This window comes from Lepidochelys kempii, chromosome 6, assembly GCF_965140265.1.
Source record: "Lepidochelys kempii isolate rLepKem1 chromosome 6, rLepKem1.hap2, whole genome shotgun sequence".
Classification (NCBI taxonomy): Eukaryota; Metazoa; Chordata; order Testudines; family Cheloniidae; genus Lepidochelys; species Lepidochelys kempii.
The window spans coordinates 47,275,381-47,299,641 of NC_133261.1; the positions used below are offsets into that span (position 1 = coordinate 47,275,381).

Consider the following 24,261-nt stretch of genomic DNA (forward strand, 5'->3'; position numbering starts at 1 on the left):
ACAACCCTTTCCATTCTTCTATTAAAGAGGCATCACTCAAAACATTCTGAATGGACAGAACATCACTCTGTGTGTACCTTGTTACATTGTCACATGAAACAGGTGGTTCTCCACCTCATTTAATGAACATAAATGACTCCCATTCCTTAGGAGCTGGGAGACTTAGGTTCTGTTCCCAGCTGGCCACTGATCTGTTGTGTGACTTTGAGCAAGTCATTTCACCCTTGTTTCAGTTGCCGTATCCGCATAGTCATACTAACCCTCTTTTGTAAAGCAGTTTGACATTTAGGAATGAAAATCATTATGTAATGCATTATTATTAATTATAGTCTTCTTCCATTTACATAAGTGGGAAGCGGTGGCCAGCACATCCCTCGGCCCACACTGCTTCCCGGAGCCCCCATTGGCCTGGAGCAGCGAACTGCGGCCAGTGGGAGCTGTGATCGGCCGAACCTGTGGATGTGGCAGGTAAACAAACCGGCCCACCAGGGTGCTTACCCTGGCAGGCTGCGTGCCAAAGGTTGCCGATCCCTGATATATAGGATAGTATGCTGTGGTTAGAGCAGGAAAGTCAGGAAACCTGGGAATAATCCTGGTTCTGACAGCCACTTGCTGTCTTAACTAAACAGAAAACTCATGTGTGATCTTGGGAAAGTAATTTTAATTGATCTTCCACTTGCCTCAGCATCCCAATGTATAAAATGCATGTTGTAGTCACTTCACAGGCATGTTTGAGGCTTACTAAAGTAGTATTTATGAAATACTTTGCGATTCTCAGATAGAATTACTAAATAGTACCTATTTTAATTTATCTCTTTTACTTTCTTCCAGCATCCCCCTTACCATGAGGAATTTGCCACACTCCACAATCCCTTCTTTAAAATGGCTTCCTTTGGTGGAACTCCCCTAGATTTATTGCACTATTCCCTGAAATGTGGCACCCTAGACCAGTGGTTTTCAACCTTTTTTCATTTGTGGACCCTGAAAAATTTTCGAATGGAGGTGCAGACCCCTTTGGAAATCTTAGACATAGACTGTGGGCCCCCAGGAGTCTGCGGACCACAGGTTGAAAACCACTGTTCTATGATAATGACAACCTTTCACTGACCCCTTAGATATAGTCTGCGGACACTCAGGGTTCCATAGACCACAGGTTGAAAACCACTGCCCTAGATAAATGTATATGTAGCTGCTAATTAAAGCCATCCCATTATTAATTATTGTTATTATAGTCATACTAAGCATAATAATATACTTTTGGTACTGTTGATTCAGATTTTATTTTTTAATCTTAGAAATCATTACTCTGATTAAATATATTTCAGCACCCTATAGGATCTTTCTTTCTAGTGCCTCTTCATATTCCCCCTCACTGGCAATGGTTCTTTATTCTTGTGACAGTGAGTCATTCTGATGTCCATGTGTGGGGATTGTTTTGTTCAGCAGGTTTCTTGTTTGGTATGAATGCACAACATCTTTGCCAAATGCTCACTTTTGGTTTTCTTCTAGTAAGTGATTTGTCCTGTCTCTGTTTATACTACAGACTGTGCCTTAGGCATGTTTTCCTAATTAGAGCAGGCTGAGCCTTTCTTGCTTTCCTGGGGCTTGTCATAGGCTGAATTACAAACAGTGGTGAGACTAGTTACCCAATTCACTTCATTAATGACACATGTTGCTGAAGCACAGTGAGAGACTATGAAAAGCTCAAATTTCAGACCAACCTTAAAACCAGACGCGCAAAAACAACAATGAGAAGAGAAAGCCATAGACAGTAAGCCAGAGCTTTACCCTTTGTAAATATTGTAGGCATTCTTGAAAATAAGACAGGGCAACCCTTTAATTTAGTATGTTGCACATTTTTTATTTGTCCTGGGACAAAACACCATGACAATGAGTTTATAAAAATAATCAAATTAATAATTACCCTACCAGTTTGAATAAAAACCCTGTGCATAATTTCATACAGTGAATAGGTGAAAATCACTGGGACCCAAGTGGATTTGCTCTTTATTGATATTCAGACCAGATATCTGTATAAGCTAGATGAGTACTAATAGTGCTGTCATTACAAAAATAAGTAACCAGTCTTCAAATGCTCCTTGTATAGTACATTTCTATGCTACCAGGGAATTTGAGGATCTTTGGACACAAGGCAGGACCTGAAAGGCAGCAGAATTTGAGGCCTTCTGTGTATAATAGCCCAGTGCTTCATAAAGAAGAAGGAAAGTCTGAGATAATGTAAGTGTGAGTAAGCCCTGGTCTATACAACAAACTTACGTCAGTATAACTAATCGAGGTAGTTATACCGACTTAACCCCCAGTCCCAGTACACACACTGCTATGCCGATTGGAGGGCTTCTCCTCTCAACATTGCTACTGCTGGGGAGGTGGAGTACCTACGCCAACAGGAGCAGCTCTTCTGTCAGCATAGGTAATGTCTTCACTAAGTGCTACCGTGCACCGGTGCAGCAGTGCCCCTGCAGATTGGGAGTGTAGACAAGCTCTAAGGGAAGAAATAAACACTTATGAAGGACATTTTGAACTCTGTGCCAAAGATTGTGTGTGAAATTATGGGTTAACTTGTAATGTTGTTCCTAACTGAAGAGAAGAAACAAAATGTATATAGCGAAATATGTAATGGTCTGGCTGGGCATGCCTGGTGATTCACATTTCTTGCCTTACCATTCTGGCTATAAAGCTAAGTCTTACTGGCCAATGATAAAATAATAAATTGAGCAGGGTGATCCACTATACCTGAGCCTTTCTTAAAAAAATAAATAATAAGAAATAAGAACAAGAACAAGAAAATAAAAATCAAGAGAGAAGATAGCAAGGTATGAAAAACTCTTTCACAAAGTGGAATGGTTATGGAAAACTAGAATAAATATGATACCAGTGATTACGGGAGCACTTGAAGTGATCCCTACGGGTCTGAATGAGCAGCTCAAGAACACATTAGGAGTGCAAGACCTCAGGATAAGTGACCTGCAGAAGACAGTGCTCTTAGGTACTGTGAGAATTTTAAGGAAGCTCAAAGGAGAACAAGTGCATCTGAACATCTAAAATGCAGGAATTCTGTGAAGGATTTAACAAAACTGACTCCACAAACCTACTGAGTTGGTTCATGGTCAGGATTTATTGGCGATAGATTTTAGACAGTAGCTTTCCCCTTTTTATGCTTAAAGATCATATATGTTGTGAAACTATTAGTTTTGTTGTTTTAAAAAATTCCCATGATGTAACACTGAGGGATGATAATAATTATAATACCTAGCATTTTTAATGCTCTAGATAAACCTTGAGAATGCCCTGGGCCTGCTCCTCCTTTAATTATGGTGCTGTAAATCAGGGGCCATTTAATTGAAGCCAATGGATTTATGCCAGAGTAAAAATGGAGCAAGCAAGAGGAAAATCAGGCTCATCCTGTGTAGCTCAGGGAAAATACAGGTTTGAAACATGTTGAAAAAAAATAAAGTCTGGGCAGGATTTCAACTTTGGTAAGTTTTACTCTTCCTATTAGCAAACCAGGAGCTCAGAACAATTAATTAGGCCTTGAAGAATGCAGGGAGTGATTTTCATGTAGCTCAGATAGAATAGGCTGGATACTCTCAAAGAGTTCTTGACAACTACGTAGTTGCAGTGGCGGAGGTTTAGGTTGGATATTAGGAAAATCTTTTTCACTAGGAGGGTGGTGAAACACTGGAATGCGTTACCTAGGGAGGTGGTGGAATCTCTTTCCTTAGAGCTTTTTAAGGTCAGGCTTGACAAAGCCCTGGCTGGGATGATTTAGTTGGGGATTAGGTCCTGCTTTGAGCAGGGGGTTGGACTAGATGACCTCCTGAGGTCCTTCCAACCCTGATATTCTATGATTCAAAGATTCCAGGAACCTCTTTGGGGTCAAATTCAAATGCATACCGGAGGCAGGTTTATGGGCAATAATTCTGGTTTATGATACTTAATTTTGTAACCCAAGAAATCATCAAACAGGAGCAGGATCCAAACTATGGAGTGTATGCAATATACTGATTAAACCAAAACAAAAAGCATATTATCCACGTATATTACTTTCTGACAGACATCCTAATGGATAATACCTCAGGATATGTCTTCACTGCAGATGGGAGCAAGCCTCCAGGCCAGGTAAGCAAACTCATATTAGCAGGGCTCGAGCTAACACTCTAAAAACAGCAGTGTGAACATTGCGACTTGGGCTGCAGCTAATGCTCTCATGTGCACCTGACCCTTTAGGCCTGAAGGCCAAAGGTGCAGCTGAAGCTGCAACGTCTACATGGCTATTATTAGCATGCTAGCTCAAGCCCTGCTAGTACAAGTCTGTCTATCCTGGCTGGGAGGCTCACTCCCAACTTCAGTGCAGACATACCCATAGTAGCTTGGTTAATTCAAATTACCTGAGAGAGTGCCTCAATAGCCAATGAAACAAACAGGTGAGAAAGAAGACACCCCATCTTGCATATTAGCAGAAAAAATTGTCTAGAAATAACCCACACCATGTAATTTGAGCATTAGAGTTTTCTGATAGGGCCTGAATCTATCTTCTAAACCCCTCCCCAAACCAAAACTTTGTAAAAACTCTAAATGGAAAGGGCCTGTAAGCCTGAGTAGAAACAAAACGCCCCCAGAGACAGTCAGGTCTTTCAGCCAGAGAGAGAATCCTTATCAACAAAAATCAAACCAAGTAATATACGCAAAAAGAGAAACAAAACTTCCACAATCTGAGAAGTGCCAGTACGGTGGTGGTTTCTGTGATGTGAACACCTGTCCCTTAAGTATCAAAGTCCACCAGAGTAATTTTGTAAACATGAAGACACAACAATAGGACAATAACAACTTTTGGTTATTACCAATCTGTTCTCAACTCAAACTGGAAACCTAGAGTCTCTATATCACATTACTTATTCCCTGCACAATTGTATCAGTTTTAAATCTATTTGACTTCAGAAGATGTTAAATTTAGAGAGTAGAAAAACACCACTCCACTATATTTAGCAAATGACCAAAACAAAAACCCACCCATAAACTTTCCTTAAATAGGTGGGGGGGATAGTTTGGAAAGTAGGGTTGGTCTATGTATTAATATTGCCTGAGCCAACCATTCATATGATTTTTCACAGTACATTCTTCTTAATGTGCTGCAAATAATGCATGTGAAACTCTTTAATCATTAATGAGATTAGCATACAACCCTCACCATCAGAATACTCACTTAAGTAATGAGACAAATGCCAGCCCTAATGATTTCTGCCATCCCTTTCCCCCCACATTGGCTTCACAATGGAAAATTGAATTCCTTTGTAAATATGAACCAATGATCTTCTTAGCAAAGATTGAAAAAAGTATATATCCTGTGGTTTCCATTTCCTTGGCTTTATTGTTTTTATGTAAATTCTCCCAGGACATTTCAGGTTATATGTCTGGAAACCCCAGCCATCTAGCAGAGGAAAGGTTGAGAGAATAATGAGAAACGTGCTGGAAGAATTCACATAAAAGCTTTGGAGACATGAAAATGGAAACAACAGACACTGAGAAACTTATTGCACAAAAAATAAATCTCAATCCAGTGTGTGTGTATACATAGTGCACATGGATATATACTGAATAGGTAACTCAGCTATTAGCCCATCCAGACAATGAGAAGTTCTGAGATATCAGGGCAACCACGAGATTGATACTTGCATGGCTTGTGTTATTAGAATCCAGACAGATATAGAAATAGATTTATGCCCAGTTATCCTGCATTGAATTTTATACACATTAAAAATATAATGGGCTCCAACATGAAAAATGTCTTTTTAAAACTTTCCTATACCCTTGTGAATGATAAAGTTTCATTTGTCACTGAAACACATGAAAACTTACCAGTTGGAGAAAACTTTTATTGGTGTTTTTCTTAACTGTACAATTTCACTTTAAGACCACTCAGAACAATTCATTGTTCAAAAGTAAAGCTGTGAGATGCTGGCACACTTGACTACATTTACATACAACAGCCCCACCATTTAAAATCAAGATTTTCAAGAGTGACTAGTGATTTTGCATGGCTCAATTTGGTATCCAACTTGAAATACCTTATTGGGACATTTGTTTTCAGAAAGTGCTGATCATTTACCCTCTGAAAACCAGGGTCTCTTTAACGTGTCTCAATTTGGGCACCTGGAATAAATGTGGCCTAAAATGCTGTAAAAGTTATCTGGAGTTTTCTCACACACACCATATGCCAGACCTTGTTGCAATACTGCCCTAAATGAGCAACTGAGGATTTTCCTGGCATGAGGGAACCATCACCTGGAACAGGAGGCTTGCTAGAGGCATGCATGGCCACTGCATACTGTACTCCAGCTATCTCTGTCTGGTGTAACTGTTCTTCAGGAGTTGTTACAAGCTGGCATTACTTAGGCCTGAGGCATCTGTAAGTTGCAACAGGAGCTAAGCTGACCATCCCCAGGCTCAGTAGAACAAAAGAGGTGGTGTAAAGCCACCTTTACCCACAACCCCTCAGATGCACTGACTGCATCTCCAGCATGGATGAATTGAGCTCTATGCCACAAATGTGATATTACAGACATGACTGATAACATCAGAATTACAGATGAGCCCAAGCAACAAAGCTTGGATACTAAGCTAAACTTCTCAAAAGATGAGAGTTTTAGTTTGGCCCACTATTCAGAGAGGGGGCTACCAGAAAGTTAGATCATAGAACCAGATATCTCTAAATATCAAGGATGTTCCAATCTGACTTTTGATTTTGTCTGTCTTTAATACAATAGTAAACAATTCATGTTTGATGTCTGGCAGAGGGATGTTTTAATCTCTTCATAGCCAAAATCTAATTGGCTGAGACATGTGCAAGGTCCATAAATAACTGTCCACTTATCACCCGGAAGGATGACCACACACTATTGGCAACTTAGTAATTTGCCAAGTGGCCAGAAGTTTTTAGAACTTTTGAGCAAACAGTAACAGGTAACATGACACTGTCTCCCCCAGATAGCTTGTGTTTGGAAATGCAAATCTTTTGCAGCAACCCTTTCCCATTTTGTAGTGCTACGTATGTGGGCATATAGAGTATACCTCCTTTTTTATTTTTAGAGGAAAAATTATGCCCACTTTACAGTAAATGTGACTACTGAGAGGAAACAGAATTGAACAACAGATTATAGATCTCTGGCACATTTGATCAGTTTTGCTGCAAACTGACCAGTCTCGCCTGAGGAGTTTTATTGGCTTCATAACAAAAGGGATGAAATTCATGAGTTTCACAAGGTTTCATATGAATCTTTTGCTTGAATTTCAGGTTCAGACAAAGCATTAACAGTAACTCAAGCAAAATATAGGAGTTGTGAAACCATGCTGGTATGGGTCACTGAAAACTGGGTTTGGTTGGCTTGTTTCTCCTCTGGTTCTTTAATCAACAGCATCTTCTCATTCAACTACTCTCTGGAGGGCCCTACATCCTATCTATCAAAAGCCACTATAGAGGAGAAACTTTTCTCTTGAATACTGTTTAACACTATGGCTGCTGAACACTCTCACAGATGATTGTTCCTGTTTAAAATCTGACTTCAAAAATACATTAAGGATCTTTATTTAAAAAAATAAAAAGCCTGGATGTCTGTCTTGCCTATTCTCCATCCTGCCTGCTTTTGCATGAACATTTACATAAGAACTAAAACAACCCACTTATGGGCAGGCATTTACATCAAATGTACACATAGACATGCAGTGGAGCACCCAAAACGTGCCTGGATCTGACACCTCTCTCTCTCTCTTTTTAATTAGGCGCCAAAAATGGGCAAATACATCAGATCTAATATATACATAACATCCACGTGAAAGAAAACAAACAGGAAAAACAGCTTATAGACACACACATCCATAAAGAAACTTGTAGATACAACTAATGAGTCACAGTATCACAAACAGATGTTATATTAAACCAGATGATACTGCTTTTTTCTTTAAAGAAAACAGATTTGAAACCATATTCCCAAGTGGTGCAAACAGACATAGCTCCAATTAAATCAATGAAATTATGCTGATTTACACCACCTGAGAATCTGACCCTTTGTTGTAAATCTAGGGAGTGGGGATAAGGGTATTATAGTGAAAGGTATTTTTACGGCTGGGCATTGAGATAATAAGTTCTTTGGAATGCTTAAGAAATGCTACTACCACGCTTTTCCCCTCCAAAAAAAGAGAGAGAGAGAGAGCTCATGTACTATATCCGGATGATTTTCTTTTGGATATCCTTGTGGCTCCCTGTTCTCCCTAAACAAAGTATTGAGCCTATAGGTTTTACACAACATGAAATGTAACCATATCCAGAATGCTGACAAATAGTGAAGCTGCCAAACCATAGAAAGGAGGCTTCCAACTCTAAAAGTCCTCCAGGAAAAAATATGTATACATGGAAAAGATAGCCAGTTTGACAAGAAACAGCTTATGCTCTTCTTAACCCAAAGAAAATTCTTCATCTGCTGCACTGCATTTGATTATTGAATCACGCCAATATATCAGGCTGATCAGTGGCCTTCAGACTTATACTGGAAGGCCTCAAAAGATACTGCTAGGGCAGCCAGGCACTAAAATGATAAACCTGGATGCCTTTTATAATATTAGCACCAGGGTATGGGAGATTAAGGTAGTTTTCTGAGTGGAGAGTGTGGAAAAGAGAATTTATGGTTAGGTAGCTGTCATGCTGGGCTCACTGCTTATTACACAAATCATAACTTGTCTCAGTGTTACCTTGTGCTCTTATCTGTTGTATTTGTTATCTTCAGTCTTGGATTGCAAGCTCTTTGGATCAGGTTCTGTCTTTTCATTCTGTGTATATGTACAGTGCCTAGCATAAGGGAGGGGGCGTCTAGGTGCTTCTGCAACAAAAATAAATAACAATAGCTTATTACAAACCTGGGGGGAGAATTTGGCATCTGGGATCAACAGTTCAGGTTGGGAGGGACTTGTGTGAGGTGGAGGTTGGCATGTTGAGATTCAGAGTTCATAGTCAGGAAAAGTGCTGGAGTTTTGGTTAGAGAGATGGGGCAAGTCAGCTGTACTTGCTACTAGTGCAAAAGAAGGGTTTGGAAGTTGGGAGGAGGTTCAGGTTACAGGTGCTTACCACAGCAGGTGTGCAAGAAAGTTTTAGCGGCTTTAGGGTTTGTGCTGTGAGGTTCTTTTAGAGGTTCTGAGGAGATATGACAACCAGGAAAAAGAGCTGGCTTGGGGGCACCTTTCACCCATTTTTATTAGAAAACCAACATGAGCCCCAAACCCCATAGATTTTCCATGATGTAAAAACAAATTTTATCAAACTGGCCTGTTGTAAATTAATGCCCATACATGGATACTAACTAACAAGCTAAGACACCTCTTTGTTGCCTTGATGGTCAGCATCCTCTCATGAAATTAACATGGCAATGTACTAGTACTGTCATTTCATCTAACTTTGCCTAAGAAGCCTGTGCTTCTACAAGAGAAGTTCAGGTATCTCTTGGAGTACAATTATCTTAGCTTTGATAATTCAGATTTCAAGTTCAATTTACAACATCAGAGGAGAGCATGTGGAGCGGCTAAACATCTACTGATTATTTTGGGGGCTCTTCTTGGTGCTCACCTGATATTAGTGAAATCCAAACAGACTGCATCTCCCATAATGCACCACAGTCTCTCCTTGGGTTTGATCTACCATGTTGCATCATGGGAGTCTTTCCTGTGGTGGAATTAGTAACTGGAATCTCATGAAACACCATGACACCTCAGGCAGACACAGAGTTAAAAAACAGGACACAAAAAACCCAACAGGAAAAAAAGTTTAGTTTTGGATCAACAAACTGAAACAAAACATTTCATTTCAGGAATGTCAAAATGTTTCATTTCAATTAAAAATGTCAATATTTTGACTTTTGATCCCAGTTTGGGACAAAATCAAATGTTAAAATACCAGAATTTTGCATAGGCTGGAAATTCCATTTTTCAATCAGCTCTATAGAGGCCTGTTAGAAATCCCATCCATTTCCCTTTACATGCAGGAATGTTCTAGATTTCTTAGGGCTTTGTCCAATGCAGTCATATGTTCACAGCCTGTTTTTGTTAGGTTCCTGGTGCTGCAAATGTGATTATTTGATTTCTTTCAAGTGAAATTTATAGGCACATTTATGTTATATAAACATGTACATTTCATCCAATAAGACTAAAATCAGAAACCCTCAAAGATTTCCTATGAGAAATTCCTGAAGGGAACTTTCTCATTTATTTCTGCTGTGGTGCAGACAAACCTCCAAAATAAATCCTTCATTAAAATATACATGGACCTAAAACTTAGTGAAATTGCTCACTTTAGAGACCATAACACCTATTGCAAGAGAGACTGTGTTAATACTAACTGTTTTCTGACTACCAAAACTTCCATCTGTAGTTTCACCTGAATGCAGTATTCCCCACTTCATATCTTAAACTGTTGTGTTGCATTTGTCGCTGTGTGCTGTTGAATGGTTGACACATTCTACCTGCGAAATGACTGCATTTCAGCAGTGAATGAAGTATAATATGCTTTTCAATCTTTTGGAATAAAAGATGATATGTAAACAAACTATTATTAACATTAATATCAATTGTGGTGGGTGTGTACCGCACATATGTAATGAAATAGTTAATTGGAGAGAGGGAACAATTAGTGTACCTGGTTGCACCTGAAGGGTGAGCTAGGCCCAACTGAAGATGAGTCCAGCTGAGGGATGATCTGGGTGGTGAACATAAAGGGAAGAAGCCCAGATATAAAAAGGCCTGTAGGGAGTAATCCTTCTTTGAATCCTAGAGAATAGAAAAAAGCCCTAGGGAGGGAGAACAAGACTGCCTAAAGGAAGGCCAAGGTAGGAAGAAGTTGAGGGAGATAGTGAGGCCTCTGAAGGAGCAGATCTTAGCCGCTTATCCACAAAGTCCCTGAATGGTACCCCAGATGGACAGGAGAGGGTGAACATGCCTATATTCCCCTTCTGGATCACTGGAAAGATGATGTGGAAACACTATGAGAAGAGGGAGAAGGAATACTGAGTGCAAAGCTTCTCCTCCAGGGAGAAAGTTCTAGGAGGTCTTGCTCAGCTGAACAGTGAGAGAACAATGCTGCAGAGCCTGGGTCAGAGCAAACAGTTATGTCTGAGTTTAGTTTAGTGGATCCTTAGCTTACCTTAGAAGGAGTAAGACTAAATGTGAGCTGGCTGGAGGGTGAGTCATGAGAGGAGGTAGACCGGGGTGGCCAACCTGTGTCTCTAGAGCCACATACAGCTCTTCAGAAGTTAATATGCGGTTCCTTGTGCAGACACTGGTTCCGGGACTGGAGCTACAGGCACCAACTTTCCAATAGGCCAGGGGGTGCTCACTGATCAACCCCTGGTTCTGCCACAGGCCTGACCCCTACTCCTCCCCTTCCTGCCCCTTCCCCTGAGCCTGCTGTGGCCTCGCTCCTCCCTCCTGCACACCACAAAATAGCTGATCAAGAGGTGAGGGGAAGGCGTTGATTGGCAGGGCTGCCGGTGGGTGGGAGGCACTGGGGATGCAGGGCTGCTGACGTATTACTGTGGCTCTTTGGCAATGTACATTGGTAAATTCTGGCTCCTTCGCAGGCTCAGGTTGGCCACCCCTGAGGTAGACCCTTAGAGAGCTAGAGCAGCTGTTGGCAGGGTGCTTGCTGAGGAGAGTCTGCTAGGCCATGCCCAGCCAGAAGGGCATATGCCAACAGTGAGTCCACTCAGCAACAAATTCATTACAATAGTATTGTAGAAATCTAGGGACCTGTGGCCCTCAGGAGAAAATCTGCAGTTAATTCTGAACTGAAAGTCTATTCTAAGACTTTTAAACTCCAGTGCTTTCAGAGGGTGTGTTGTGGATGTGGTTTTGTGTTTTGGTTTTTTTTAGGATTGAAGGACTCATTCCAACTACCTAGCCTGATCCTTTGGCTAACACAGGCCATAAAACTTCACCCAGGAATACCCCCATTGGGTCCAAATCTTTTAGAAAGACCTCAGTCTTGATTTTAAAGATGCCTACTGATGGGCAATCCACTCCATCCTTTCATAGGTTGTTCCAGGGGGTAAATACCTTCACTGTTAAACACACAAATAAGAACCTTCTTTATTTATTTTTTAAGTCAGCACATTAGGAGGGGGAAGAGGTTAGGGGCACTAAAACCCAACTATCTTCCTCATCAGTTCCAAGATTAGTTCTGAGTTGGCAGTGATGATGAGCATCTGCCCTCTGTTCTTTACGTCAGGGGAGGGAGGAGAGAATAGCTCTGGCAGTGGGGGGCCTAGTGAGGACAGGAGCTTCACTGGCTCTGAGTGAGTCTAGAGCAGTACTCAGGAAAGGATGGCTCCTCTTTTGTACAGAACTATTTAAGGTAGCCTAGGAAAGGGGAAAAACAGGAGGAAACTGAGAACCAACAACCATCTAGGGTTCCCCAATTCTCTGCTTCAGTCCGTGTTAGAGCAGCTTGTGGAAATGTTCTAATTTGCACCACTGTAAACAGTCTCTTAGGGACCAAACACTGTCTAGGGACAATCAAAATGCAGTACACTCCAGCTGCTTCCCCTTTCTCCTCCCAACATATCCGTTTGTGCTGCAGCTTCCAGGAGGAGTCAGAGCTTGCTATGCTATCTGTAGGCCTGCTGGGAACTTCCAGGTGCTTTCTGCTCCCTTTGTACCACTCAGGTGATATAAAGGGAAGAGAACAAGGCAGAAAACTTGCCACAGAGCATTGACCTTCCTTCAGTGATATATGCGGCCCTCAAGCTGAGAAGTTCTACACTAGTGCTCTATGCTATCATTTGGAGCTTCATAGCAGCAATAAAGATAAAATTGATGACTCTAATGCAAAAGCATAGGCCTCTGCCACTTGACCTAAAGAAGAATTACTAAAGATAAATTATGCAAATAACAGTGGGAGCTGGTCCTAGCACCAGGAGACATGGAAGTAAGCATATGCCATGTGGATGAGTAGGGCTTGGAATTGGACAAACGGTGCTGTGAACTCTCACAATTTTGACCCCTGCTGTAGGTGGTTTCATGAGCATGTGATAAATTTCCAGCCAACTCTCATCCACTTTGCCAGTCTTTCAGAAGTAACATGCCAAATTAAGTGCTACTGTAACCCATACTAATAGAGTGACTCTGGATCATCCTCTACTGGCTAGACAACATATAGACCAAGAGTTCTCAAACTGGGGGTTGGGACCCCTCAAGGGGTCATGAGGTTATTACATGGGGGGGTTGTGAGCTGTCAGCCTCCACCTCAAATCCCACTTTGCGTCCAGCATTTATAATGGTGTTAAATATACTAAAAAGTGTTTTTAATTTATAAGGGGGTGTCACACTCAGAGGATTGCTATGTGAAAGGGGTCACCACTACAAAAGTTTGAGAACTACCTATATAGACATTTATGACAGCTGCTGCTTGCATGCTAATACATCTGGCTCTTCAGCTCAAGTAGTACAGGCTTATGCTTTTTACTAAGGGTGAGGGCTCTGTCCCCACAGATAACTCAAATAGGAGAACTGCTACATTTGGATATGCTGATTGTAACCGCTAGACCATAACCTGGTACCAGAACCAGGAATAGAAACCAACCTGATGCCTGGCATTCCACTGCAGTATCACAGTCGTGGAACCCACTTGCAATGTGTGTATTGTGGTCCAGCCCAACCCTGGAGAGACATAGTGGGTAGCAACATGAGTGTGAGTGCCATTTCTCTATTTATTCCTATAGGTGAAAAGGAGAGGTCTCTGATTAGTATTGATAACCCTCAATCATGAATCAGCCTGCCCAAAATCATGATTGTGTAAACCTCATCATAATTTAAAAACAATTTGGGTATTATTACTTATTGTTTTTTGAGTCATTAGTGGTTCTGATGACATTTTCAACATTTTTCTCTACAACTGTAAGAGCTAGACACTTTTTTAAAATGAAAGCTGAGCCACACTTAATCACAAGATTATAGCAAATAGGGACTTAAACAAATGCTACAGAGCTAACCACTAGAGCTGGAATCTCTGTGTAGCTGTGGATGTGAAGACTGTGGGTTCAAACGCTGCGGAGTAAAATCTATATATGTCAAAGTTAGTGTTAGACCCCTGGTGTAATTGTGGGGATTATTTTATATTGTACTTCAACGGTGTGGTCATATTTTATGTTGGTGTTGCAGTCACAGCAGTTGCACTGTGGTTAAAGGGAGCTGTCCCTCTAACTACAGGTCACTTTATAGCAGGGCTGTTGGAAGATGCCTGAGAAGGGCAGGTCTGTACTGCAAGCGGGGGTGTGACTGCAGGCTGGCTAGCGAGATGGGCGCTCCGAGCAGCGCTGCACACAGGCACTATAGGCCGAAACAGTCACCCCGGCCTGCACCACTCTCGCCGCTCTGCCTGGCTTTGACCCAGCCGGCTCAAGCAACACTCCCTGACTCCCGAGGCCTTCCCCCGCGATCTAGCGGAAGCGGAAGTCAATTGGCAGGGGACTGACATCACTATCAGCCAATGGGATTGCAGAGCTCACCTCAAGCGGGTTCCCATTGGGCTATCTCACGGGCGGAAGGTAGAGCCGCGGCTCAAACTTGCGGCGGGAAGCGCCGGGGGCCCGGGCGAGCCGTCGCCATGGAGACGCTGTTGTGGCAGGTGGAGCAGCTGCCTGGGCTCCTGGCCGTGTCCCGCTCGGAACAGGTCCGGGACTGGGACCCGCCAACCCTGGACAGAGCCCTGCAGTGGGGCCGCTACTTCCAGCACCTGCACGGCCGCTTCCGCGCCCAGCCCCGGCTCCGGGCCGCCCTGGGGCAGCGGCTCCGCCGAGGGCAGCCGGGGCCGCCGCTAGGCTTCGGACACCTGGGGCGCTGCCCGGAGCTGCTGGGCCTAGCGCTGCTGGGCAACCGTGCGCTGCCGCCCGCCGCCTGCCACCGCCTCCTGCGGAGCTTGCTGCTGCCGCCCAGCGGCCAGGCTACCCCGGGGCCCTGCAGCCTCGGCCTCCTGGCCCGGCGCAGGGCCGCCGTCCAGCTGCTGCCGCCTCCCAGCTCCGCCCCGACGCGCCCTGGGGAGCTGGAGCCGCAGCTGCGGACCGAAGCCCAGCTGCTGCTGTCCCGGCTGCAGGAAGACGAGGAGGAGCAGGGCCCGGCAAGTGTCCTGGAGCAGCTGCCCGGTCCTAGGGTCTACCGGGTGCTTGCGGCGCTGCTGCTGGAGCAGGCCGGGGACGACGCTGGCAGAGAGGGGGCCAGGCCGGCTGCGGCGGTGCTCTCCTGGCTGCTCGGGGACCCAGGCCGGCTCTCCGACTTCTGCCGCCTCCTGCCGGGCTCCCTCCTGGTTGCCCTTTCTGCCCGATACCCCCAGCTGGGCACCCCTTACTTGCATCTCCTTACCAGCTGGGGCAGCCGCCTGCGCTACGATCCCCTGCGTGGCCAGTGGGCTAGCGGCCGCTGCCCCGGTGAGGACGAACTCTCCTGGGAAGAGCTGCGCGAGCGCTTCAGCTGCTTCATGAGGGGACCTGCCCCGCTCCGAGAGGCTGCCCTGGCTTCTCTGAAAAACCTGAAGACCCAGGATGGAGACTTCGAAGTCTGCGGCCTGAGTGTCTGGACTGACCTGTTGCTGGAGATAGAGGCACCCCTCGAAAGAAAGGACTGGACTCTAGAGAGTTAGCCCGGGGGAGGAGAGGACTGGGACATTAAATAGGTTTCATAGGAAATTCAATGGCCTGAAATCCAAAAAAACGGAGTAACTTTATTTTCTCGGTAACTAACACCAAAGCCAACTGGATTATACCTTGTTTGGAGTGAAAAGGCAACTTTGTGATCAGATTGCATGCCATAATATTTAAGTAAGTTAGCAAAGAGTACCTAAGGGACCTGGTTCTGCTCTTGCACATCCTGGTGTAAACCTGGACTGATTTCCCCCCACAGGAGTTACCCATATAAAATCTGTGTAAATGAGCTCAGAATCAGGCCCCTTACATCTAGTCAAGTTGTTCCCAGTTAACTTTCTCTTACACTGAGAACAAGTTGACTAGGAATCTTCTTTCCTCTTATGTCTTTGCCAGCTCTGATATTCCCCAATACTTATGGTTGGGCTATTTGGTTTAAGGGCACCCTTAATTCTGTAGATCACTAACAGGATATGCTTCCATCCCCTATTAGCACTATTGCTACAAAAGTAAAGTGTGCAGAGGAAACTAGTTTAACTTTGTGCTGAAAAGTTAGAAGTTGAACTGTTCATTGCTGTGGGTACAGTCTGTTGACATTTGTTTCTAGTAGCTGCAGAGTACAAAAAGGGGGAAAATGACTTTTTCTCACCTTTTTAGGATGCTCATAATTCCCAGTTAAATGTATTCTTTGCTATCATCTTGTCTTCCAGTGGTGTTTTTTTTTTTCCCCCCTTCATGCTTTGGAATATGCTAGGTACAATGTGGGGAGGGGTGCAGAGGTCAGAGGAGATTTCATGCCCAATGGGAAAGAGTCCAGAAAGCATACATAAAGCCCGCTGATTTGATCTTTTATCAATCACCCTGTGGCATGTTTGTTACTATATTGCAGTGGAAACTTCATTTTTCTATCCTTTGTTTGTCACTGTGAATGGATACTCAGTAGCTTAGCTTTTTGTTGAGTTTTTTTCCATCAAACTGGAAATACCAGTAGAAATACCTTTTTGCAAATGGGTTGGGCAACAGACTTCTTCTTTCCCTCCTAGATGATTACTGAAGAACCTGCTTGTCTTAATTGTCTTTATTAAATTGTGACTTTGATCACAATCTCTATGTGGGAAAATAATTACTGGTCAGGATTTGCTAAATGAAGGCTAGATGTGGAAACTGACCATGAACTATAAAATGGGCGTTATCCTAACACAAAAGCAACTGGCTCCTGCAGTTAACCTCAACTTTTCACAGTAAACTGCTCACTTTTTAAAATAAAACATTTTATTACACAAAGCAAGACGTGGGACGTTACAGGTATGAACGTGGAAGGTTTTTGACCTACAGCCTCAATATACTTCTGAGCTTTGATGCTAACTGCACATAAAAATAAACAGTAAATCTGTTTTGCAAAACAATTGAAATGCTGTATGACGATGATACAGGGCCAAATCATGACCCCTCTACATCTGTTAATTGATCTGTTAAATGTTACTACTTTGGTGAGTGACTGCTCATCAGTGGACCATAAAGGGGGGAATCATAATCTGGCCCATTGTGAGCAACTGTTAAGAGTGCATCAGCAAAATGACACCTTCATTAAGATATTTGATTGCTTCAGATTGTTTAAAAGCACTATGTAAATGGAATATGCCAGAATTCTTAAAATTGTTCTAAATCAGCAAGTCTAGTCTAATCTGAGAGCAAATTTGTATGGGCAAATTATAAACCTATGAAAATAGGAAACTATACTATAAACTCCTTAATTAAAAGACCCTTCCTTATTATAGTGATAGTAGATGATTTAGAGCAGAAGCTCCTTCTCAGTGAAGCTTGAGTCCTCTAGTTACACTGAGTTCATCTTCAACCCAATGTGGCCCATTAAAGCAAGGAATGTCTGCTGCCAGAACATTCAGGCCCCTGCATATCACCCACTTAATGAGGTTATTACAGAGGTGTGTTGCTGGTTGTTTGTTTGTTTAATCAAAACTGAACATCTAAGCCTGTTTCTTTTGTTGCCTTACCGACATTTTGCAGAATACACATAAATTTCAAAGCACAAATAAAATACACAATAAATTATTCAAATAAAATGCCATTGAGACTTTTGGTAAATTACAGGAATCCTAGCATTCCTTTGCTGTTCTACAAAATGTTTGCAAATATTCTGTTGCTGTGGAAATCTTATTCCTTAACCTCATATTTGATCATTTAACAATCCTACTTATCAGACAGTATGATGAAAACCCAAACTGTTTGCAATGGGAATTATAATTAGCAAATATTTTCTGTTCGTGTTTTAACTTGAGATCTACTATAGGTCATTACACATATTGAATCTATTTCCCTAAGTTAAGTATCCTCACACCTTCTTGTCAACTGTCTAAATGGGCCATCTTGATTATCACTACAAATGTTTTTTTTTTTCTCCTGCTGATAATAGCTCATCTTAACTAATTAGCCTCTCACAGTTTGTATGGCAACTTCCAACTTATCTGTATGTGTGTGTATATCTATATATATCTTCTTACTAATGTTCCATTCTATGCATCTGATGAAGTGGGCTGTAGCCCACAAAAGCCTATGCTCTAATAAATCTGTTAGTCTCTAAGGTGCCACAAGTACTCCTGTTCTTTTTACGGATACAGACTAACACAGCTGCTACTCTGAAAACTATAGCTAATGTAATTTCTCTCTTCTAGTTCCACTCCCCTTAAACTCATCTCATACTAGTGAAGTAGTAAATATGTATATCAGGCTCCTACTTCTGCTTTCTCACCCTGTTGTATCAAGTTTTATCCTGTATTTTCATACCTTGTTGGTACCTGCTTCTTGCTGTTATACAGGGAAAGGATACCATGGCACGAAATCTCCACTCTGTACTTTATCTCTTCGTAAGTGAAGCTGCTACCTTTTCCAGAGTCTTACTGAATTATCTTGGAATTTCAAACCATATCCTGGATGGGAATAATTCGTTGCTACCAATAGTGCAGCATGTGCAACATGTAGATCAGTGATACTCAGACTGAGGCTCATGAGCCGCAAGTGGCTCTTTAATGTATCTCCTGCAGGTCTTTGCAGCATTGAGTCCGGTTCTGTTCAATATCTTCTTCAATGATTTAGATAATGGCATAGAGCAGGGGTAGGCAAACTGCGAGCTGCCAGCCAGATCTGGCCCGTCAAGGCTTTGGATCCAGCCCGCGGGATTGCCACCCCTGTGGCGCCGCAGGCCCAGCACCGCTCCCAAAAGCAGCTGGCACCATGTCCCTGCAGCCACTGGGGGGGGAGGGGGCAGAGGGCTCTGCAAGCTTCCCTTGCCTGGAGGCACCACACCCCGCAGCTCCTATTGGCCAGGAATGGAGAACTGCAGCCAATGGGAACTTAGGGGGAGGTACCCACAGGCAAGGGCAGCGTGCGGAGCCCTCTGCTCCCACTCCCCCAGGGGCCACAGGGACGTGGTACCAGCCACTTTCAGGAGCAGCGTGGGGCCAGGGAAGGCAAATAGGGAGCCTGCCCTGGCCCCAGTGCGCACCGCTGCCACCCCAGAGCCGCTCCAAGTAAGCGGTGCGGGGCTGGAGCCCACACTCCAAACACCTCCTGCACCTCAACCCCCTGCCCTGAGCCCCCTGCTGCACCTCAACCCCTTGCCCTGAGCCCCCTTGCACACACCCCACCCACACCCTACACTCCCTCCCGCACCCCAATTCCTGCCCCAGCCTTACATTCATGGCCCTGCATGCAATTTCTCCACCCAGATGTGGCCCTTGGGCCAAAAAGTTTGCGGGTGATACCAAGCTGGGAGGGGTTGCAAGTGCTTTGGAGGATAGGATTAAAAATGATCTAGACAAACTGGAGAAATGGTCTGAAGTAAATAGGATGAAATGTCAATAAGGATAAATGCGAAGTACTCCACTTAGGAAGGAACAATCAGTTATACACATATAAAATGGGAAATGACTGCCTAGGAAGGAGTACTGTGGAAAGGGATCTGAGGGCCAGAGTGGATCACAAGCTAAATATGAGTCAACAGTATAATGCTGTTGCAAAAAGAAGCGAACATTCTGGGATGTATTAGCAGGAATGTTGTAAGCAAGACACGAGAAGTAATTCTTCCTCCCTACTCAGTCCTGATTAGACCTCAACTGGAGTATTGTGTCTAGTTCTGGGTGCCACATTTCAGTAAAGATGTGGACAAATTGGAGAAAGTCCATAGAAGAGCAACAAAAATGATAGAAGGTCTAGAAAACATGACCTGTGAGGGAAGATTGGAAAAAATTGGGTTTGTTTAGTCTGGAGAAGAGACGACTGAGAGGGGACACAATAACAGTTTTCAGGTACGTAAAAGGTTGTTACAAGGAGGAGGAAGAAAAATTGTTCTTAACCTCTAAGGATAGGACAAGAAGCAATGGGCTTAATTTGCAGCAAGTACGGTTTAGGTTGGACATTAGGAAAAACTTCCTAACTGTCAGAGTAGTTAAGCACTGGAACAAATTGCCTATGGAGGTGGTGGAATCTCCATCACTGGGGATTTTTAAGAGCCGGTTAGGCAAACACTTGTCAGGGATGGTCTAGATAATACTTAGTCCTGCCTTGAGTGCAGGGAACTGGACTAGATGACCTCTCGAGGTCCTTTCCAGTTCTATGATTCTATTATATTAAAACTGTATGATTATTAACCAATCAGGATGCTTTGACTATGTTGTTAATCAACTGTAGTTGAAAATAATACTTGGTCAGTCATTTTGCTGTGAGAAATATATAGCAAGTTAAACAATGAATTCACACTACTGTGGTTCTTATGGGTAATATTGATTGCTCATTTGGCTTCTGAACCACGGAGGTCTGATTATCACTGATCTAGATGTTGCTTTACGTGATGTAATTTTATTCTATTTCTAGACAGTGGTAATTGTATACTTTAATTTTTGGAGTATTTTCCTATGTTATATGGCACTGAGTGCACTACCTGTGAGTTTATTTTTTCCTTTGCCTTCCAACCCCAAGAGGAGTCGTAAGTTCCAATTACATATTAAAGAATCTGTCATCCTGAAACATGTTTAAAATAACACCTAAGATTCATCTAGCTGGAAGAAGTAAGAGGCCACTGGCACCTTACGTAAGGGCCATCACAGGTGAAAATCCACCAATGACCACAACAGTGGGAATTTTAACCAAAAAGTTTTAGTGTATACAAGATCAATATCTGTTTTAAATTTACTCTTTAAGTAGCTAATATTGTCCTAATTCTTGTTATCATGTTTGACTGAATTTTCCTTTTGATCTAGTTTATGTTCAGCTGAACTGGGTCTGATCAGCCTTTTGTGTGGGATTTTTGTTTTGCCCTTCACATAAGGAATAAGAAGTCATATGAACTGCCCTGATGGAAAATGTAAGGCAGTACAACAAAGAGATAGAAAATGACAGGGCTAAAAGCATCCATGTACAGCTTTATATTGCATGAAGTGCCTTTCTTTTGATAGACATATAAAATGTGTTAGCATTTGAACAAACTGCCTCTGTGTATTCACAAAAACTTTAGAAAATTAACATGTAGCATTTAAAATTGATGAAAGTAGCATTTTCTTGATGCTGAAGGTCATATAAACATCTTGAGAATCACGTGCATAGAAGTGTGGAGAAATGGGCCACATTGTAATGGTTAATACAGTGTGTATTACACTTTGCTTTCTAAAAAGTTGTTAAATGAACAATATATTTGGGTAATAAAGAATGTCCATGTTGTGAACATTTATTCTTATTTCTACTATCTATTGATTGAAGTTATTTTTAATCAAATTATGGCTCCTATTGCCTTTCAAGTCTGTGACATAGGTGTGGTCGGAATAGGCAACTCCTGAGTTATCATTGCTGTTTGACCTTGGTTAGTTAGTTCCTCACTTGGTTTTCTCCATCTGTAAAATGGGGATACTGCTTAACTAGCTGTTGGGAGGACTTTCAAGAGTGGGGGTTGGCTGGAGGGGAAACCAAACATCCTCTTTGAAAGTAGAGTAATTTTACCACCAGGCTAAACTAATTTTGATTGATTTCTGCACATGTTGGCCACTAGAGGGTGCTTATATTATTTTAGGAATTAAACAAATACTGAGAATTAGAAGGGGGGGAAACAATACTGGGCTAACCTGGGTTAGTCACCCTGAGGAATAGTGGAAATTTTGTTTGGAATTGTTTCAGAGTAGCAGCCGTGTTAGTCTGTATCTGCAAAAAGAAAAGGAGTACTTGTGGCACCTCAGAGACTAACACATTTATTTGAGCACAAACTTTCATGAGCTACAGCTCACTTCATTGGATGCATGCAGTGGAGAATACAATGGGGAGATTTTATTGCAGATTCTGCCTGATCATTTCCTTCTCTGAGGGATCAAAAGGAGGTGTCCCCACTCACACAATTTAGACACCCCTTCTGTATCCTGAAATGTCTGTGCCTATCTGTGAGCAGATCAGATTTATCCTTCTTTACTTGTACTTTTTGGATTGCTGACACTCCACTGTGCCCTCAGTGGGGGCTGATGACTGTTCAGTGGGTCATAGAATAATACATTTATTCCTTTACTGAAGTCATTAGGGAGTTCTGTTATTGACTAGCGATTGGATCAGGTCTTTATCATTGACATCATTGATCATTAAATTGCACTTGGAATCCTTGCCCCCTCTCTTTTTGTGTCACAGAGAGGCAAATAAAGACGTAAGAAATGGACAAAGATGCTGTCATCCTACAGCAGCTGTTTGTCTGGAACATCCACAAAGGAGTTTCTGCAATGTCAAGTGTGGAATCAAGAGCCAGAGTAGCCATTTGCCTTGTTCTTGATCTGTTGCTCTTAGTTAATTTAGAAACATGTAAAATGGAACCACCAACTCGGGAAAGGGATTAGATAGATCAGTGATGATCTCTGCTTAATGTGCAGGTGTTGTCAAAAAAGCAAGCAAGATGTTAACATGCATAAGGAATGAGACAGAGAATACGGAAAATATACCACTACATCAATCAGGCCTGCAGCCTCTTTTGAAATACTGTGTGTGGTAGTGGCCACTCCATTTCAAACAGGATATTAGAGAACTAGAGAGGATCCAGAGAAAGTCAGCAGAAATGATGAGCATGAAAAATAACTTTCATACCGGGCTTGTTTGGGATTGTTTACCGGTGGAGCCAAAAACTAATATAAGTATATAATGAAGCGGGGAAGGCAAACAGGGAGCTTTTGTTCTCCCAGTCTGACAATACACTATGGGATGCTAAACAAATTAAAAGGTGTCAAATTCAAAACAGTTACAAGGAAATAACTTCACACAAGGCATAATTTGTTTGAGGGACTAATTGCCACGGGATGTCATTGAGGACAAGAATTAGCTAGATTTAAAAAGATTAACATTTATATGGATAAGAAGAATATTCAGAATTGTAGCTGATGTTGAGAGGGATATTAAACCTTTATTTTTCTGGGTTTAAAACAATCTCTAGCTAATAGGGATTAGAATTGTTCCCCATCTGCCTATTGCAGGGTTCTTGTACCTTCTGAAGCATGTGATGCTGGCCACTGTCAGAGAACAGAATACTGGCCTAGATGGACTTCACGTTTGAGCCATTATGATAACTCCTGTGATACAGAAAGGAGTAAGTGGTTCTTAATGGCTAAAAAGTATAAAGAACATGAGTTTAAACTGTATCCAGACCTTGCTGTATTTTGCAGCTGTGAAATTTAATATTAAGTCCATTCCTTGCCACAAAATTATGCTCCAGAATTGAAGCTTTCACTTACAACTTTTTCTAGCCCTATGATAGCATAAAAAGGTTTGGAGCATAAACAAACTAAACCAATGCAGTGGTGTCTTCCTAAATCTATAGCTATCCTCAAATGATAGGATCTTCTGCTGCCAGAGTCCAAGCAGCCTTTTTCTCCAGTGATAGGTAGTTGGAGAATTCATGATATGGATGCAAATATTTGGAAAGAGCTGTTTAGAAAAGTTCAGAAAAGCCAGTATTTCTTTAGTACAGCTGAATGAACCTACAGATTATCTTCTGCACAACTTTTACCATTTGATCAGTATGGATCCTTCCCACTCATACATGTTTTGAATTCTGTTTCGCAGTCCACTGAGAGCATGTGCAACAGGGGAACAAAATTATTTGAAGTATTCCAACTCTCAGATCTTGTAGATGGATTAACATTACTGTATTGGTATTTGTGCTGAGACTATAACTCAGAAGTGTTAGAGCAAGTTTTCTTTTAACCTAATCGCTGTAGACACATCCTCTCTGTCCTGTTGCATTTGTGTGTTGTTTCTAGGATCTGGCTGGCATGTAGTTATGCAGAGAATACTACATAGTTTCCAGGCCTCCACCTAAGTGAATGTGTTTTCAATGTGTTTGAGTCTAAGTAGCCTCAGTGAAGCATTTGGTCAGCTTCTTGAGAAAGGACTATTCTCAGTAAGTACCCAATCAAGAAACACTTAACTGACAATGGACTTTGGGAGATGCCAATCCACATCTGAGCTTTCCTGGGAATGTTCAAACTAACATGTTTGTAAACAATGGTGTCAACCTGCAAAAAGTTGAATCATTCGTGGA

At 42.4% G+C, this 24,261-nt stretch overlaps 2 protein-coding genes across 4 annotated transcripts in view; one reads left to right on the plus strand and one right to left on the minus strand.

Moving 5' to 3' along the window:
- The window catches only part of GAS2 (growth arrest specific 2), a 157,754-nt gene extending 142,275 nt beyond the window's left edge, over window positions 1-15,479 (minus strand). The window contains exons 1-2 of one of the 3 annotated variants that reach the window (XM_073347820.1): window positions 14,562-14,719; window positions 8,764-8,891 (exon numbers count right to left, since the gene is read on the minus strand). The gene's annotated coding sequence lies outside the window, so the exon portion shown is untranslated. Of the gene's footprint in view, window positions 1-8,763; window positions 8,892-14,561; window positions 14,720-15,411 lie in introns of those variants that run through there. The other 2 variants (XM_073347826.1, XM_073347823.1) reach the window with 2 other exon arrangements.
- FANCF (FA complementation group F) lies at window positions 14,606-18,841 on the plus strand. The gene has a single exon (XM_073347818.1). It carries the CDS (start codon window positions 14,660-14,662, stop codon window positions 15,686-15,688), a length of 1,029 nt encoding a protein of 342 aa, XP_073203919.1. The 5' UTR covers window positions 14,606-14,659; the 3' UTR covers window positions 15,689-18,841.
- The last annotated feature ends 5,420 nt before the right edge of the window (window positions 18,842-24,261 follow it).